This window comes from Eurytemora carolleeae, unplaced genomic scaffold, assembly GCF_000591075.1.
Source record: "Eurytemora carolleeae unplaced genomic scaffold, Eaff_2.0 scaffold434, whole genome shotgun sequence".
NCBI classification, from domain to species: Eukaryota; Metazoa; Arthropoda; class Copepoda; order Calanoida; family Temoridae; genus Eurytemora; species Eurytemora carolleeae.
Window position 1 is genome coordinate 58,657 of NW_019396707.1, and position 19,311 is coordinate 77,967.

Here is a 19,311-nt window from a genome sequence, read left to right on the forward strand (position 1 = left end):
GTGAACCGAACTTCGAATTCGGTGTTTAAAAATGTTTATTTTTTTTTCTCGAATTTCCCATAATTTTTTTTGATGAGATACCTAGGCTATAGAGAACGAAAATTTATTTCAAGAGAGGCTCGAAGCGCCCCCAATTATTAGTAAAATATACAATACCTATTTTGTTGTGTAAGCACCAGATAAAACCATATTCTTTGCCAAATGTAAAGTGTAGGAAATATTCCAACAATATTATTATTATGATATATTCAATACTAAATATCTATATTTGCCAATAATGCAACTAAATAAAGAACGCTGGTATTTTCACATTTTTTCTTTCCTTCTACCTTGAAACAAATGTCTTCTGTGTGCACCCTTTTACTCTAGAAATGTCACTAAGGATTTTGAAAATGTTCTGAGGTCTTGAACGCATGATCTCGATATCTAATGTGGGCACTTTTAAATTTGAGGCTGACTGCCTAATCCCTAGATTGACATTGAATGTATATATACAAGTTTTTGGTTTATCATGATGTAAGCAATAGATAAATATTTTATATCATTTTTAGATCTTGTAAATCTATTTAATATTTATAGATTAGGGCATCTGAATATATAGGTGTGGGCATTTTTCTGTTTATTTCTACATACAGTCAGTCAAACTGGTATATGTATTCAGTATTTTAACGTACGTCCTGTCAAACTGTAATTTCATTGAATGACCGGTTGTTTTTTAATAATAATGACAATAATAGTAATAACTATTTAATATAAACTTCTAAATGTGTTTCAGATGCCAAAATACAAAAATGAATGATAAAAGTGAGGAAGGTGACCCCAGTGACCCGAGGGTCATAGAGGTCAAACGTCCCAACGAGGTCAAGCTGGCTGAGGTCAAGAAACCCCAAGAGGTGGTCAGTATGGCTTTAAAGGACAGCCTCAAGTTTGGAATTTTAATAGGTAATATTTAAAAAAAAGAAAGAAGGTCCACTTTGTAATAATTATTTAATTTTAACAATTCTCTGTTGTGGCTTCTGTGGCAATGCCATTTTATTCTCATCAATCATTGCGATATTATTGATTTTTATAATATTTTTGCTGAATATTGCAAAGCTGTTAGTTCTGAAAAATAATTTGAATAGTTAGGTGTGTTTAAATTCTATATCATTAATTGGTTGAATAGTTGCTAATGAGTTGATATTGTTGATTAAGTAATTAAATAATTAAATTTAGGAATGTTGGATTTGAAAACTGTGAAGAACAAAGAAATAGTGGATGCTGTTCTACATTTGGTAAATAAATATTTATATATAATATATATACTTTGCTTGTCTTTTTGTCTGTCTGTGCGTTTGTATCCAATAGGGTAGTGTTTTTACAGATACACCATCCAATAAACGTCAAAATGGGTGAACCTATCAGGCCCAAATTTCGTGTCCAAAAGTTTTTGAATAATGTAAAATTTTGAAAAAGCGTGAAAAAATATTATTAATTCCCAAACATTATTTATTATTGTTGTTTTCGAAGAGAAAATGCTGAAATATTGAGCAACAATTAGAAGTTGAATTAGAAGATGGGTGCAGCTAGTATTTATAATCTTTTCAACTTGCCCTAATAACCCCCCCCCGCCCCCGTCTTATTTTTTACGATTTTTTGATAGTTGCTTCATGTTGAGTTTGTTCGGTTGAAATCTGCAATGGATACTGTTTATGGTGTATGAGGGGATACTATTCAATTTTATCGTTTTATAGTATAAGTTGGTTTAGTTATGGCCAATATGTTGAAGATATTATTCTGAGTTTGACTTTACGACTCTTTCCTCAAACTTATGAAATTATAGAAATCCGGAAGATTTTTTAAAGTTTATATGTTACCAAAATATGATAACACTATCTATCTTATTATTCATATATTTTTCTATCTTTCTGTCTTTCCATCTTCAATCTACATATCTTTCTACATGTAATCTACACTTTCTCTTTCTATCTTTGTATAACCTATTCTTCTATCTATCTTTCTAAAATCTATCCATCTAAATTTCTCTAAATTGCTATCCATATATCTCTATTAATCCTATATTTTGTTTTCTTAATCAACCTATATAAAAGTAAATGATTTTTATTAATCCAATTCTCTGCGTCTAGTTGGTTGGAGGGGAGTTTGATATGGAGTTGAACTTCATCATTGAGGACCCAGAGAATATCAGGAACCTCATGGAGCTCATCGATCATTGCCAGCAGGATCTACAGGTACGTCAGGGAGTCCTTTGTCTTCCTGAATATCAGGGAGTCTTTTGTCTTCCTGAATATCGGGGAGTCCTTTGTCTTCCTGAATATCAGGTGGTCCTTTGTAATCCTGTACATTATGAAGTCCTTTGTAATCCTGTACATCAGGGAGTCCTTTGTAATCCTGAACATCAGGGAGTCCTTTGTAATCCTGTACATCAGGGAGTCCTTTGTCATCCTGTACATCAGGGAGTCCTTTGCAATCCTGAACATAAGGGAGTCCTTTGCAATCCTGAACATCAGGGAGTCCTTTGTCATCCTGTACATCAGGGAGTTCTTTGCAATCCTGAACATCAGGGAGTCCTTTGTCACCCTGTACATTAGTGAGTCTTTTGTCATCATGTACATCAGGAAGTCCTTCATCCTGTAAATATTCTAATTCGCAAATTCTTAAGTCCTAGTCACATCTCGTGAAATAATTATCACCTTTCTATATAATCATATATGGATGGAATTTTGAAGTTTTCTTTGAAAAATACAGTTTGGGAAATGGTTTGTATTACATTTGAAAATCTCAGTTAGAAATTGCAGTTTTCTAAATTGTCAATCTGACAATTTTCTTTCCTTTTTTCTCTGAAAGATGTCAATTAGGTTTCTAGTTGGATTCTGAAAATGTCAGAAATGTCTGATAACTAAACACTCAGAAACAGCTGTAATACTATTTCAGTTTTTAAGGGGTAATTTTAGTTCTTTGTATCTCTCATTTCCCCCAAAATTTTATTGCCCTTTTTGTCCTACTCTTTTTACATTTTATTCTTTATATAGTTATATGATATCAGATGTAAATATTCTTAATTTTCTTCTTTTTTCGTACATCTTTCAATCATATTTTGGCTAATTTTGAAATAAAAAGATGTTTTAGATATCCTTGCAGTTTTGCCATGCTGCCAACTTTAGAACTAAGTTAAGGTGTCTCCTTTATTATATCTACAGTACACAGATTAAATTCAACTTGTTGATTCAGCTCCAAGCAAACACATATTTCTAATGTATTTTCTGTCAGGCTGAAGTAAATGGATGGTATGAGAACGTCTCCTAGCCCCATCTCTAACTCTAATGTTTGTCTCCCTTTGCTAACAGAAAAAATAGATAGTGTAGAGCTTATCATCAGAGATTTCCCTTCCAATATTTCCCGTTTAATTTTCTTTTTTCTTGTTCCTTGTTTATACGGTTTGAGCCCTCTCCAAATAGTTCTTGTGACATTTAGTTTTGGAACAGGTAGGAGTGAGATAAGAAGGTTTGGAGGAGGAGGATTAGGGTGGGGGTATAAGGGTGACAGGTATGAGATATACCATAATCCTCACTGTTAACGTGTATAAGAAAATTATCCTGCTAGCTAAGAAGCTGTCCCATCCCAAAACACGGGGATAGTGTCTTTCGCCTATCCTTGTCAGAGCTCTGCCATGAGTAATCCAGTCAGTTTCCATTGTGAGGAGGGTATAAAACTAGTTTGTGGTATTTGATTTAAAGTCTATTGAAGGCTCTGTTCCCCCTTAAGCCGGTATCAGCGTGTACTTCATCTCTGATTTTTGAGTTTCTGTATTCCTTCTTTCATCTTTAGTCCTATATCTTGTCTGGGATTAGTCAAGCTTTCCACTCAGCGTAAGACTACACACCTTGGGTATCTGCTCAGATAAAAAATGTCCCCCTAGTTCAGTAGGATCAAACTTGTATACGAAGTAGACACGAAAGACCTTTAGGTCTGCAGTATATCAGTATCTGTAAAAAGGCTAGAGATATGACATGGTAAAGAAAGATAGACAAGGACATGTCCAAGATCACAAAGTATCAGACATATATAGTGGTGCCATCCTTGAGGATTCTAGAGGAGATCGGGAGACAAAGTGCAGCCATGAGCAGATATAGGTTGTGTGAGTGGGGTGGCGCAGTTCTGGTGAGAAGTAGTCTTGATATCTAGTCTACTACAGCGAGTACAACGCACATAGCGCCCTTTCTCTTAACAGGCTTAGAAAGCTCTGCTGACACCCTTCCTCTGGGAAGTTCTGATACACACTACTTTGTGCTTCTCAAATTTCAATGAAAACATCACAATTAAAGAAAATGTAATTAATTGCCTGCTAAAATACATTATTTGGCCATAGAAACATTTCAGTGACGGAAAGTACCGATCCTAATGTCACCAAAAGCCGTCATTTAATAAAATAATGATAAAATTGTGTTCTAGGCTGAGCTGTTTTCTGTGTTCATTGCTATTCTGAAGAAATCTAATCGAAATCTTCAGGAAATTATTATTCAAGATTATTAAAATAATATAAGTAATCATAAGGAAGTGAAATCTGCAAGAGGTCCCAATGTGAACTCCCCCAGACCGCCCAGGCAGCAGGGTGCACTTCCCCTCCCCTGTTCTAACTAGACCCTTAAATCCCCATCATTTAGTCCAAAGCTAGAGAGATAGTATTTGTAAATTGATTATTTCAGCCCATTGATTTACGATAGTAATCGTTGTTATCAAAAAGAAGTGTTATCATTATAAGTTTAATAGATTGTCAATAAAAAGCTTTCAAGAGTGTGTTCGCGAAAAATATCAGGGGTTGCCTAATCCTTATCCAAAGTTGGCTAATTTTAGAGGCTAGACAGCAGTAAAACTATTAGAGATCAAATCCAAATTGCAGAAACAATCCCGTTAAAAACTTCGTTTTTTGTTAATTTATTTTTGGTTATAACGATTAAAGCAATTCGTATTCTTAAATTTTGAAATAATTAGTTTTTTATTAAAATTTCATTTAAGTCGTGCACTTAAAAAAAATTCTCGAGTTAACTAGAATTTTCCCGGGTTTGATATTGTTTTTTTATACTTTGCTAGCCGGGAAAAAATTATTTTAAAATAAAAAAAATTTCAAATGTTTTTAGCCGATGACAACCCCCGGCCCGGCGGCCACCCATGACTGTCCACAAAAAATTTCAACCCAATCGCTCCAGCCGGTTTGGCCGGCTATATGCAACATATATATATACGAATGTTTTGTTTTATTTCAAAGAATTTTATTATTTCATTTTTTCCCTTATTTTTTTTTTCTTCAAAACTATCATTATTAATGTTATTTCCGACTAATATCAAGATTTTTCTTTCCCGTGAATTATTTTTACTTAACTAAAATAGTGTGTTAAAATCATTTAAATAATAATTGAATTTTCCACACTTGTTAATTTTTATATTTTTGTTGAACTTTTGTCTTTTCTTTAGAAAAGGGAAAGAAAATGCATTTAAAAGAAATAACTGAATTCTTTTAAAGGTTCCTTTGATCTGTTGAAAGTTTCTCCTAAACTAAAAATGTTCATCAGAAAATTTAGATTATTGAGAATGAGAATAGATAATAATGAACTCTGATGCATTTTGGGTAGTAACGCTCCAATCTTTTTATACAGATTTTTTTTGTGTTTTATAGCTTTTGTACTCAATGACCCCATTATCGGCCATTTTTAAGCTAATTTTTAATTTCCCTTTCCCTCAAATTACTTCCGAGAATCACATCATTTTCTAACTTACCCTGACTTTCATCAGAAAATCTAATATTTATATTTTTTGTCGTTAAAATTATTTCATGTTAATATTCTTTGAATAAATAACTTAAGCTACTCAGACATATTTTGTGTAATGCGCTTGTAAACTTCGAACTAAGATCGCGATTTTACTTATTGCGATTTTTTTAAATTTTCTTAAATAATTCTTTATTTTAAAAATTTTGTTCAGCTTTTTTACACATCATAATTTACATCTTGATATTTAATTGATTTAACAACTGAATGCTGTTCGCTTCAAAGAATTAGATAAAAATATATTTATTAAAACCATCAGTAAAATGGGGAAGAACAAAACGTATTACTCTCCGGAAAATTTTAACAATGTTAAAACATAACTTAGAAAAATAATCAGCGTTTTACGACAATTCTAAGTTATGTTTAAACACTGTTTAGGTTTTCTGGAGAGTAAAATGTTTTGTCCCCCCCCCCCTTCATTATAATACAAACCATTAAGTATTTCATTCGTCCAAAAAAAATTTAAAGTTCCAATTTTAAAATTAGGACAGAAATATTGTTTAATCCAATTAATATTGATTTTCTTGGATTAAATCAAATTGGTTAACTTCAAGATCGGAGAACTTCTGCATGTTTTGCAAGATGGTTAAAAAAACACGACAGGGTTGATTTTTCCAAAAATATTTTTAGATATTTAGAATATTTTTATAAAAAAATTATATTTCTCAATAAATTTTTCTTCTGAAAAACTAATTGTTTTTAACTTAGACATTTGTTTAAAATAACTTGGCTTCAACTATTCAAGATATATTTGATAAAACAGAAAACGTTTGTTTAAAAAATGTCTCATTGTTCTAAGAATAATTGTTGGACAGGCGTGTACTGATATATCCTTAATAGAACTACTGCTTCAGAGACTACCAGACGTAGAACAGGTGGGAGTACAGTACAGTACAGTACTGTACAGTACGGCACGGTACGGTGCGGTACGGTACGGTACAGTACGAAACTTTATATCAATATTTTTCACATGCAAATTCCAAGTTCATTCTAGAACTACTGGGTGTAGCAGCAAGCTATATTCTACATATTCAGATTTTAGCAGATCTAATAGTAGAACTATTGGGTGTAGTAGCAAGCTATATTCTATATATTTAGATTGTAGTAGATCTAATAGTAGAACTATTGGGTGTAGCAGCAAGCTATATTCTACATATTCAGATTGTAGCAGATCTAATAGTAGAACTACTGGGTGTAGTAGCAAGCTACTCTATCACTGTAAGGGAGCTGAAGATCCTCTTTTCCTCGATGAAGGCCAGTAACATGATGTGGCCGAGGCACTCCACCAAGCTGCTTACAGTTCTCAGACAAATGCCAAATAGGTGATTAAAGTTATATGGTTAATGTGTTTGTTTATTTGTTCACTGATCAAATTTTTTAAAATTGAATGATAAAAAATCGATTTTCAAAACAAAATTTGATTCTTGAAAATTTTTTTTTTTTTTCCCCTTCCCAAGGATTTCCTTAAAAATAATTCATCCCTTTCATACCAGCTGTTTAGTCAGCGATAGTGAACATATAATTATAATATATCTATCTATATAATAAAGCTCTTCGCTCATATATATATTCGTATGTATGTTTGTGGGAAAAATGGGGTTTCTGTGTGGTTTCTTAGTTTTGTTGTTTGACTGTTTGATTCATTTAATTGATTTAATTGATTTAATTGATTAATGGTTGATTGGTTGGTTTTATTGAATAATTCATGAATTAAATAATGAAGTGATTGATGAAATCATTGACTGGCCGAGTTATTGATTGATTGATTAATTGCTTGATTGCATAGATTAATTGATAAATTGATAAACTGATTGGTTGATTATTGATTAAATGATTAATTTATCAATTGACTAATTGCTAAATTGATTTATTGATTAATTTATCAATCGATTAATTGATTGATTGATTTATTCAGGTCTGGTCCCGACGTGTTCTTCAGTTTCCCCGGCAAGGCTGGGAGTGCGATCATGATTCCTCCACTAGCCAGGTTTCCACAGGTAGATAATACGGTACCATTGACCGTTGACCACGTTGACTTTGACTGTTGACCTTTAAGCGTTGTCAGTTGACCGATGACTTATGAATTTTGACCTTTGACTGTTGACCTTTAAGCGTTGTCCGATGACCGGTAACCGCTGACCGGTGACCGTTAACTTTTGACCGGTGACCGTTGTTTAATTAGGAAGAACACTTTTCTGAAAAGATAATATTTCAAGTCGCAGAAAACTCAAAATAAAAGGGACTGTTCACTGTAGTCGTATTTTTAACGGAACCCTATTTTAAACGGTGTCCTTGAAACCATAATCTGATTAAAAGTGAAGAAGATATCTTCGTTTTTCTGACTTGAAATTTCTAAAAATCTAATAATTTCTCCATTGCTTCTGAAGCAAAATGCGCGTCACTGTCGAAGAGAAGAGATGACCATTTTTCAAGAAAAAAAGCATTGATATCAAATTTATTCTTGACCAGATAAAGTTTTGAAGGCTACCTTTGTGAATAAGACACACCTCAATTAAAGGAGGGTATCTTTAAGGGCGGGTTATACAAAAATGAAATCAAATGTATTTTAGTTCTGGGTTTACTTTTCTATTTATTTATTTCAGGAAAATGGGTTTACCTTTTCAACCTGGTTCCGATTAGATCCTTACAATTCAGTCAATATAGAGAAGGAGAAACCTTATCTGTACAGGTATTATACAGTACAGTACAGTATAGTACAGTACAGTACAATTCAGTAAATATAGAGAAGGAGAAATAAGTACAGGTATTATACAGTACAGTACAGTACATTTCAGTCAATATAGAGAAGGAGAAACCTTATCTGTACAGGTGTTATACAGTTCATAAAGTCACAGTACTATAACTGTATTTCATTTTATATGTACTGATTAGCGTGAACATAAAAAGGTATACATACACTACAGAACAGTATTCATAAGTGAATTGTGAAAATAAAGTACAGTACATATAAAATGAATACAATAAGGTACACGGAAGATCCGTACAGTACATGAGAATTTGGTTGACAGTTTCAAAGAAAGTTAAGAATGAAGTAAAAAAGCGACATATGTTTTGTTATCTTCGTCATTTTGTTAATTATAAACGAATTACACATTTCCCATCATGATTTAATTATCTTAGTGCTACTTCCATTATATTACATTTATGTATTGTGTTTTCAACATGGAAAATGTCTTTATTCACACATTTTTTATCTGTGAACTGGATGGATCCACTTTTTCGAAATTCATGGCATGGCCAAAATTCAAAAAAAAAATTTCTAGTAAATCTTTACTAAGTGGAACTTTTCCATTTTTTCAGATCATGAGGAACAACATATTGCAAATAAAGCTGATTTTTGCAACAAAAAAAAAGTTATTTTTAATAAAGTAACGAAATTGTTTAAAATTAATTTGTTAATGCGACCCCCCCCCCCTCCCCCTGAACACTTACATTTATTGAATTTCGCATTTAGAATTTCAACTTTGATAATATTTGAAAATTCAATTCAATTGGATAATGTGATTGAAGACAGCGATCTCTTATCACTGAATTAGGGAATTGGAAAAATATGACTTCTCGTAAATATAGCCTAAATTACTTTTTTTCATTTAAAGATCAAACCCAACAATAAATTAATCTAAAACTTGTATTTTCACTATTTGCAATTTGTATTTTACACCCCCCCCCCCCTTCTTCTTTCCAAATTTCAACTTTTTTATTGTAAAATCTCAAAATTAGAAATTTAGCTAAATAAAAGAATTATATTTCGGAAGGGCAAAAACTCTTCAAAATTATATTATATTGTCGAATTCATTTTTGCAATTTTCCCCCCTCTTGATTCTTAACATTTAATTGGAATTTTGAATCAATGATTGAGTATAAAAGAGCTGAAAGGTTTATTTTATAAGTTTTCTTTTGTGTTTTCAAGGATGACTTGATCAAGGATGATTATATAACTTTTTTCTCTCAATTAGAGATACAGTTACTTGCCATCACAATTATTATCAAATTCATTTATAAAATAAAGATACAAATTCTGTCAATTTTCCATGGGTATATATTTTGAAATACCCCCCCCCCCTCGAAGATTTGGGTAAAAGATGAACTATTGGATATTTTCCCCCCTATTTGACATTTTTTACCCAAAAGTTCAATCATTTTCCCTTTATTATTATTATTATGCTTTTTTGCTTTATTCTTTAGTTTTATAAAAATATTTTAAAGTGTGTAAGAATCACATTAAGATAGGAAATGCTGCATCCTATAAATACTCAATTCTTCTGCAAAAGTTCCCTTTTTTGCTGGTCAATTATGTCTCAATGCGAAGCGATTTTAAACATTTTTACAATTTGAGTTAATTTGAGAAAAATACAAAAATTGAGGCCAATTTGCTTTTTAACAAATTGGCCAATTTCTCAATTGAGAAAGGATTTTTGACAAGAAGAGCTTTTAACCAGGCTCATTCTAAAAGATACTGTTGATGTAATATAAAGAAAGCGACCATTCATTTCAAAAGGAGGATGTTTGTTCAACCACGTTTCCCTCTAAACCTTTATAATCAATTTTCGAAGAGAAAAACTTGGAGATCATATTCATTTGTTATCAGACAAATGGTACCGTTGTTGATATGACCTTCCTCTCTTTAAAGGGAGAGTATCTCGAAATACGTGTACAGTCCCTTTAATAATTTAATTATTTGTCTGTTCAGCTTCAAGACGAGTAAAGGAGTTGGATACTCAGCACATTTTGTTGGAAACTGCCTTGTGCTCACTTGTATGAAGGTAATATAATTATCTATTTTCTTTCTTTTTATCCATTTTCTTTCTTTTTATCCGTTTTCTTTCTGTTTATCCATTTTCTTTCTTTTTATCCGTTTTACTTCCTTTTTTCTTTCTTTTTATCCATTTTCTTTTTTTTTTATCCGTTTTACTTCCTTTTTTCTTTCTTTTTATCCATTTTCTTTCTTTTTATCCGTTTTATTTCTTATTTTCTTTCTTTTTATCAATTTCTTTCTTTTATCCTTTTTCTTTCTTTTTATCCGTTTTACTTCCTATTTCTTTCTTTTTATCCATTTCTTTCTTTTTATCCATTTTCTTTCTTTTTATCCATTTCTTTCTTTCTTATCCATTTTCTTTCTTTTTATCCATTTCTTTCTTTTAATCCATTTTCTTTATTTTTATCCATTTTCTTTCTTTTTATCCATTTCTTCCTTTTTATCCATTTTCTTTCTTCTTATCCATTTCTTTCTTTTTTATCCGTTTTCTTTCTTATTATCCATTTCTTTCTTTTAATCCATTTTCTTTATTTTTATCCATTTTCTTTCTTTTTATCCATAGCCTCCCCCCTGACTACGCCTCTGATTTGATGTTGTTAGAAAGCAAATCTTTTTTCTTTACTAGTAAATTTTCTAATCCACTTACTGAGTAAAATGGGTCTGTTTGCACAAGTGTACAAGTGCTTTGTTTTATGTTCATTGAACTATTTAAATTCATATTTTGAATCTTAAAGTCGTCTTCTCACTGTATATTTCTATATTTAGATCAAAGGGAAAGGATTCCAGCATTGTGTTAAGTATGAGTTCCAGCCTAGACGATGGTATATGCTCGCAATAGTTTATATTTATAACAGATGGACTAAATCTGAGATAAAGGTATTCAGGGGTATATATATTCTTGAAAAATCATCCCCCCCCTCGCCTTAGGGGTTGAGCTTGAGAATTAATTTATGGTTTAATTTGCTGAAAATGAAAAAGTGTGAAAAACTTGACGTTTAATGTAAAGTTTTTAATTTTTTCCTCAGAGCATCTTAAATCAGTTCCCTGCTTCGAACGGGAAAGGGGGGGGGTTAACACTTGAAAATGCATACCCCTGTCTTTTATGACACAAGAAGTCCACAATCGTCTCGTTTCATGTTGATTGATACATTTTTAGCCATGCTAATCTTTAGATAAATCTTATAATACATTTTTTTTTCGTTCATTTCAAAAAATGTTTTATTTTAATAATATCACCAATAAACCTTTTGAGTCATGTGAGGTCCTAAAAAAATTTGAATTTGTGATATTTTTGATATTTGATTTCGATCTTCTAATTTTTGTCCAAATCTATTATTTTGTGTGTGCAGGTGTTTGTAAATGGTCAGCTTGCCAGCAGTACCGAGATGGCCTGGTTGGTCGCTCCCACGGAGCCCTTCGACAAGTGCTTCATCGGGTCCACGGCAGACCTCGATAAGGTAAACAAGGACAGTGGTAGGACATGCCAGGACAGGAAAGGAAGAGACAGGGCAGGACAGGACAGGATAGGACAGAATAGGACTGAATAGGACAGAATAGGACAGAATAGGACAGAATAGGACAGAATAGGACAGAATAGGACAGAATAGAACAGAATAGGACAGAATTGGATAGGACAAGATAGGACAGGACAGGACAGGACAGGACAGGATAGGTCGGAATAGGACAGGAATGGACAGGACAAGTCAGGTTAGGACGGAACAGTACAGGCCAGGTTAGGACGGAACAGGACAGGCCAAGCCAGGACAGGACAGGTCAAGCCAGGACAGGACAGGCCTGGTTAGGACGGAACAGGACAGGCCAATCCAGGACAGGACAGGACAAAATGTTGCTATTGTCCGAATTCTGGAGATAAAAGTTAAGATAAGCCTTAAAGTTAAAATTAAGAATGATTTTATAAGTTTTAGCTCAAAGATCAATAATTGTCAAAATTTTATTCCTACTTTTTCATCAACTTGTCTGGTTTTTCATCAACTTATCTTGTTTTTCATGAACTTGTCTGGTTTTTCATGAACTTATCTGGTTTTTCATGAACTTATCTGGTTTTTCATGAACTTATCTGGTTTTTCATGAACTTGTCTGGTTTTTCATGAACTTATCTGGTTTTTCATGAACTTGTCTGGTTTTTCATGAATTTATCTGGTTTTTCATGATATTTATATTTTTATCAGGATCGTGTATTCTGCGGACAAATGGCAGCTATCTATCTATTTAGTGAAGCGCTAACCCCTCATCAGGAAATGACCAATATCGACTTTTATCCCTTATTATACAATCTTCAATCTTCATCAATCCCCCCTTACAACTCAACTTTACACACACAATTCTTCCACAAAATACCTTAACAAGCATAAAAACTTGTTTAATATCAAGTTTTTGAAAAACTGATTTTTTTTTTATTTCTAAAATGATATAGACAATATTTTAAACATTCTTGTTTTGTTTTACACTTGTTGACAATGGTTGTCCTGGTTAGGTTTGCGCTATGCACCGACTAGGTCCTGCATACAAGAACGCCTTCAAGTTTGAGAATGAGGCGGGGCAATCCCTCAGTGAGAATCATAAAAAGGTGGGACAGGAATCCAAGCTCTTTCTGTCTTTTTGCTTTTTAACGAAACATAGGTTTTCGTCCTCGTTGCAATCCTTTTTCCTATTCAATCATAAATTTATTTTTCTTTGGTTTTTGTCTACCTACCTACCTACCTACCTACCACCTACCTACCTACCTACCTACCTACCTACCTACCTACCTACCTACCTACCTAGGTATTGTATGACACGAAGCTCTCCTCCTGTATTGCATTCTTGTTTAACCCTGTGTCTGTGGACTCCACCCTCTGCCTCCAATGCGCACCAAAAGGAACAAAATTCAGAAATAATAAAAATTATCTTATATTCCACCCTTCTCCTTAGACATTGTTTTATGCTTTTCGCATTTGTATAACATTTAAATATTCATAGATTTTGAGATTATTAACGACGATTTATCTAGAACAATCCTATTCACTTCCTCCCTTTAGTAAAGAACCAACATATTCACTATTTATAATTGTGGTTTATCTTTCAAAGTTATTTGCGGATTTATGCTACAAAGTCTAAAAAGTTGTCGGATCTTAACACGGGATAGAAACTCGACTCTTTCACGTTATCCTGATAGATATGTATTTAAAGGGTACTATCGCGCATCTGACAAGCCACTCTTGAAATGGAGCGTCACTAAGAAATAATTCTACACTCCCTTTAATATGTTCTCATTTTGTTGGAATTTGATTTATTATTATATACTTGTTTTGGTAAACATTTCCTCCTCTAGGATCATATATTATTTACAATATTATATTTATATGTTACTAAAATATAAAAATCCATAAAATCAAGCTAAATTTGTTTAAAGTATATTTTCAATTCTAAAATAAAACAATATTATGATACAGCAAGGGTGTATATTTTCTAGAACATTTTTTTCGTTTTTTTTATATGAATTTTGGGTACGATGTCCTATGTTTCATTTCTCCCTTAATCGCCAAAAACCATCCTCCCCGCCACCCCAACCCCCTCCGGGGTACCTCTTGAAAATATACATCCCTGTTATAAGATCATAGTTGATAAAATTTTTATATAGAAATACAAAAAAAAAAATAAAAAAACTTGAATTTGAATTCTGCATTAAAGGAAATACTGCATACTTTGTACATTCTCCGCATGCTCTGATGCTACAGGTAAAGCTTACTTTTTTATGTAAAATTTGTTATTTTTGTTTACTTGTTTACTTGTCTATTTGTTTACTTGTTTACTAGTTTACTTGTTTACTTGTCTACTTGTCTACTTGTCTACTTGTCTCCTTGTTTACTTGTTTACTTGTTTACTTGTTTACTTGTTTACTTGTTTACTTGTTTACTTGTTTACTTATTTACTTATTTACTTGCTTACTTGTTTACTTGTTTACTTGTTTACTTGTTTACTTGTTTACTTTTTTACTTGTTTACTTGTTTACTTGTTTACTTGTTTACTTGTTTACTTGTTTACTTGTTTACTTGTTTACTTGTTTATTTACTTTGTCAAGACTCCTCTTGTCTTTGTTTCCACAGCCGACGAAATTTCCAAATTCCTCTGACTGGTTTTTCTAAATTTTTTTTCTATTTCTAAGCTTGACGTCTAGATTTTTCAAATTTTTTCAAATGAACGTTTCCCAAAAAAGTTTTCCTTGAGGCCGTGGATGTAAACTGAAGAATTTGAAAATTGCACATTTGAAATTTAGTATAATAGAAAACCTTTTTTAATGAGAAACCTCAAATTAATTTTTAAATATAAAAAAAAAGATTTGACCAACTTTTGATTAGGACGTTACAGCAGTTGTTACAAGATCAGTTCATTCTACTCTCAACTCAATAGGAGGAATTCAGGTCGGAGAAATTTATTAAAAACGCCAATATTTTCCTGAAAAAATATTCATTTTTTTCAGTGAAAATAGGGTTGTTCTTTAGGGTTTTATTGGCGGAAATGGAGAAAACTATTATTTTTCTTGGGAAAAAAATAAATTATTGGGTAAAAAGTATGAAAAATCTGCCTTTTCATGTCTAATTTTCATTTTTATCCCCAAATGTGTCATAAAGGTAAAGTTGATTTCCAACTTAGTGAGGGGCTGGGGTGGTGGTGGTGGGGGATATTGCAAAACCGGTTTTCATTTGTTTTCATTTTATCTAATTTCCCTGGTGACTTGTTTCGTTTAACTATAATCAGAAAACCTTCTCACTACTGCTTGGGACCCATTTCGTTCCACTTTAGTCCAGGTAGGGGTCCTGTATCCGGGTAGGGGTCCTGTATCCGGGTAGGGATCCTGTATCCGGGTAGGGATCCTGTATCCGGGTAGGGATCCTGTATCCGGGTAGGGGTCCTGTATCCGGGTAGGGATCCTGTATCCGGATAGGGATCCTGTATCCGGGTAGGGATCCTGTAACTGAGCCGTTATTCGTGTTTCTCGATTGCGGAAATGCCTGCAAATTTTCAAGGAAACATTGGATAGAAATAAAACCCCTTTAATTTTTTCGCCCAGTAACTTTTTACAGTGTACATTGTATGTACTATGTATTACATTCCTTAATTTATTTTGTATCATGTTGTGCATCCATGTTTAACTTAATTAAGTCTTAATTAATGAAATTACGCTTTATTTGATAAAAACACTTCTCTGTAAATTAAATTAAAGTTTAATTTTATATTTTGCTTCAGGTTCTATTCCCGCTCTTCTCCCAGCTGGACTATCCAGGTAAAAGAGACTGTTCTCTAATCTAATATTTACCGACATTTTTTGCTGGAAAATCTTGTTTTTCAGTTTTCAATTTTAAATCTTTAGGAGAAAAAACTATGTATTTTTGACCCTTTTTTATTCCTGTAAATTTTCCTTTTTTTACTCTCTAAAAAGGAGTGCCCCTGCTCCTTTAAGAAATTAGGGGGAAGGGTACCTCCTGCCCTCCTGCTAGTCAAGCACCTCTGCTCGGTTGAAGCATTGTTTTGATCCATGTTGAAAGTTAATTCTCTATTTTTACGAGCAACAATAAAATAGAAAGTGCACACAATTTTTACAAAATATTTTTTAATGTTTATTGATTTGAAAAGGCGATTTTTGGCGCAATTCTTAGACATTATTTAAGTATTTCTGAAATGTAAATGCATTAAATCATGTCGAAAGAAACCTTAATTACCTAATTTAAGTTTTTTAAAGTATTATAAATATTCTAATTTTCTAACTTCTAATGTTCATTAAGTTGTTCTTTAAATTGTATTTTAATTGTATTTTTAGCTTCTAATTTTAACACTTCAAAATCCATTTTTTTAATATTTTTTTTCTTTTTTCGTCTTATCATTTTCAAATCTTTTATTTTTGCTAGTTGATACAAAATTAAAAGCTATTCCTGTTGTTTTTTCCTAAAAGCTTTTTGTAAAAATAAATATTTTTTAGTTCTTGGTTGTGATCCATGTGCAGTAAGGCGTGACCCTGGCATGTGCTCCAGTCTTATGCAGTTCATTTGTGAGCTCATAGAGGTCTCTACTAGCATTCAGCAGCAGGTATACTTCATTTGTGAACTCATAAAGGTCTTTACTAGTAATCAGCAGCAGGTATAGTTCATTTGTGAGCTCATAGAGGTCTCTACTAGCATTCAGCAGCAGGTATACTTCATTTGTGAGCTCATAGAGGTCTCTACTAGCATTTAGAAGCAGGTATACTTCATTTGTGAGCTCATAGAGGTCTCTAATAGCATTCAGAAGCAGGTATACTTCATTTGTGAGCTTATAGAGGTCTCTACCAGCATTCAGCAGCGGGAATACTTCATTTGTGAGCTCAAAGAGGTCTCGGCGGGTATTTAAAAGTAGGTATTCTTCCTTTGTGAGCTTATAGAGGTCTCTTCTATTACTCAGCAGCAGGTATGCTTCATTTGTGAGCTTATAGATGTCTGTACTAATATTTAGCATCATGTTTACTTTATTTGTAAGTTCATAGAGGTCTATTAGTGCTCAGCAGCAGGTATACTTTATTTTTGAGCTTATAGAGGTCTCTACTAGTATTTAAAAAAAGGCATACTTCATTTGTACTAGTTTACTTTATTTGTGAGTTTATAGAGGTCTCTACTAGTATTTAACAGCAGGTATACTTTATTGGTAAGTTCATAGAGGTCTCTACTAGTATTTAACAGCAGGTTTACTTTATTTGTGAGTTCATAGAGGTCTCTACTAGTATTTAACAGCAGGTATCCTTTATTTGTGAGCTTATAGAGGTCTCTACTAGTATTCACAGCATATGCTGAGATTTGAATTCCTTGGATTTGTAAATTTTGAAAATTCATATCGATTCAAGCTTTACTGAGACAAAAATAGACGCCTTTTTTTTGTTGGGTTTTTGCTTCAAAAATCTCAGCTCATGCATACTTTATTTATGAGTTCATTACATGTCTCGACTCGTTTTGTAAAGCAGTCGAATTTAACCAACACAGTTAAAAATATATATATTTAGGTTATTTCTGGCCGAGGGTTTCTCGTCATATCTCATTTGCTGTCGAAAGCCAGCAGGTTTGGAATTTTTCTATTTCTGAGATTAAAAACTGATGGTAAATTTTGTATCTATCCATTTCGCTTCTTTTTTCTTAAGAAAAGAGACAGAATTACATCTTCATCTCGAATATGACCTTAGAAACGAACAAAAACAAAAAAGCAGAACAAAATTAATATTATAAAATAAAAAAGTCATTAAGTTCTTATCTCATGAAATATCTATCTATCTCTAAATTATTTATCTATCTCTATCTATCTATCTTATATTTCACCAGAATTAACTTGAGATTAAATTAATTAGTGCCAAAATTATATTTTGGCTTTGTGCAATGTGCATTTTGGGATTCCAACTATCTTAACTGTAACTTAGTGTCGTATCTATCTATCTAAATATCTATCTAACTATCTATCTCTCTATCTATCTATCTATCTATCTATCTATCTATCTATCTATTCTATCTATCTGTCTATCTATCTATCTATCTATCTATCTATCTATCTATCTATCTATCTATCTATCTATCTATATATCTATCTATCTATCTATCTATCTATCTATCTATCTATCTATATATCTATCTATCTATATATCTATCTATCTATCTATCTATCTATCTATCTATCTATTTATCTATCTATCTATCTATCTATCTATCTATCTATCTATCTATCGATCTAAATATCTATCTATCTATCTATCAACATGTGTCACTCACAAAGGATGAGACTGTAAAGACGACTTGAAACTCTTAAAAATAAGACGATCACAAGTCTATATTAAGTATTTTGCTTTAAATGTGGTCTTATAAGGTCTTTTTTATTGATTTGGCAAAGAAAGTAAGAAGTTTACAGTTGCAGGGAATCATGAATATAAGGAAACTGACGGTTTAAATTACGTATAGTCGTCTCTGATGTCTCATCCTTTGTGGGTAACCCTGTATCTAGAAGACCTTTCTATCCAATAACTATTTCTTTCTATTTATGTTTCTATCTATATTGCTTCTTAAATCCAGATCTATTATTTATTGTCAATCAACTAATCATGTAAGAAACCAAGATGAAGTAAGCAAAGCATGTTTCTCACTTTGCGGATATTCGAACTTTCTCACCTCTTTTTTTTATCACCTTGAACAATAACTGCAGGGAGCATCTGACCGGGGAGCTGTTGAACACCTTCTTAAAACTCACCAAGTTCCTGGTCACGGCTCAGAACAATAACAGTGATCTACTTCTCAAACAGTTGCTAGGTACTAGAATATAAAGTAATCCTTATTCTTTTATTTTCTAATCTTTCTTTTCAATCTGACGTTTAGTTCGGGCTATTTGATCGAGAATACTTTTAGTTAGAAATATATTAAAGGTTTCAAATATATGTATCAACATTTGGTCTGCCCTTCTTTTAGTATTTCCGAAATATAACCCAACCTAGCCCCTCTGCATTCATTTAATGTATGAAAAATATCAATAATCATGAGTTAATATAAAAATTTTACAATATACCTGATAAAGAAACATTTTTAAAACATCAATTTTTAAACATTTTGTGCAAATAATTATTGCTAAATCCATTCATTGTTAACTGCATAGGAAAAGGCCAATAATTGAAAAAAATTTAAAATTCCGGATTAGCATAAAATTACCCCC

General features: G+C 32.3%; 1 protein-coding gene across 1 annotated transcript in view; it reads left to right on the top strand.

Annotated features, from left to right (window-relative positions):
• The first annotated feature begins 747 nt into the window (after positions 1-747).
• The window catches only part of LOC111707636 (neurobeachin-like), a 90,583-nt gene continuing 72,019 nt past the window's right edge, over positions 748-19,311 (top strand). The window contains 20 exon segments of the mRNA XM_023480769.1: positions 748-942; positions 1,216-1,274; positions 2,127-2,231; positions 4,453-4,509; positions 6,641-6,700; positions 6,987-7,147; positions 7,741-7,822; positions 8,429-8,514; positions 10,537-10,609; positions 11,368-11,478; positions 11,952-12,059; positions 12,792-12,857; positions 13,097-13,189; positions 13,387-13,480; positions 14,293-14,339; positions 14,961-15,023; positions 15,850-15,886; positions 16,580-16,686; positions 17,630-17,685; positions 18,811-18,914. Coding sequence (XP_023336537.1) covers positions 765-942; positions 1,216-1,274; positions 2,127-2,231; positions 4,453-4,509; positions 6,641-6,700; positions 6,987-7,147; positions 7,741-7,822; positions 8,429-8,514; positions 10,537-10,609; positions 11,368-11,478; positions 11,952-12,059; positions 12,792-12,857; positions 13,097-13,189; positions 13,387-13,480; positions 14,293-14,339; positions 14,961-15,023; positions 15,850-15,886; positions 16,580-16,686; positions 17,630-17,685; positions 18,811-18,914 — 1,747 coding nt within the window. The 5' untranslated portion in view covers positions 748-764.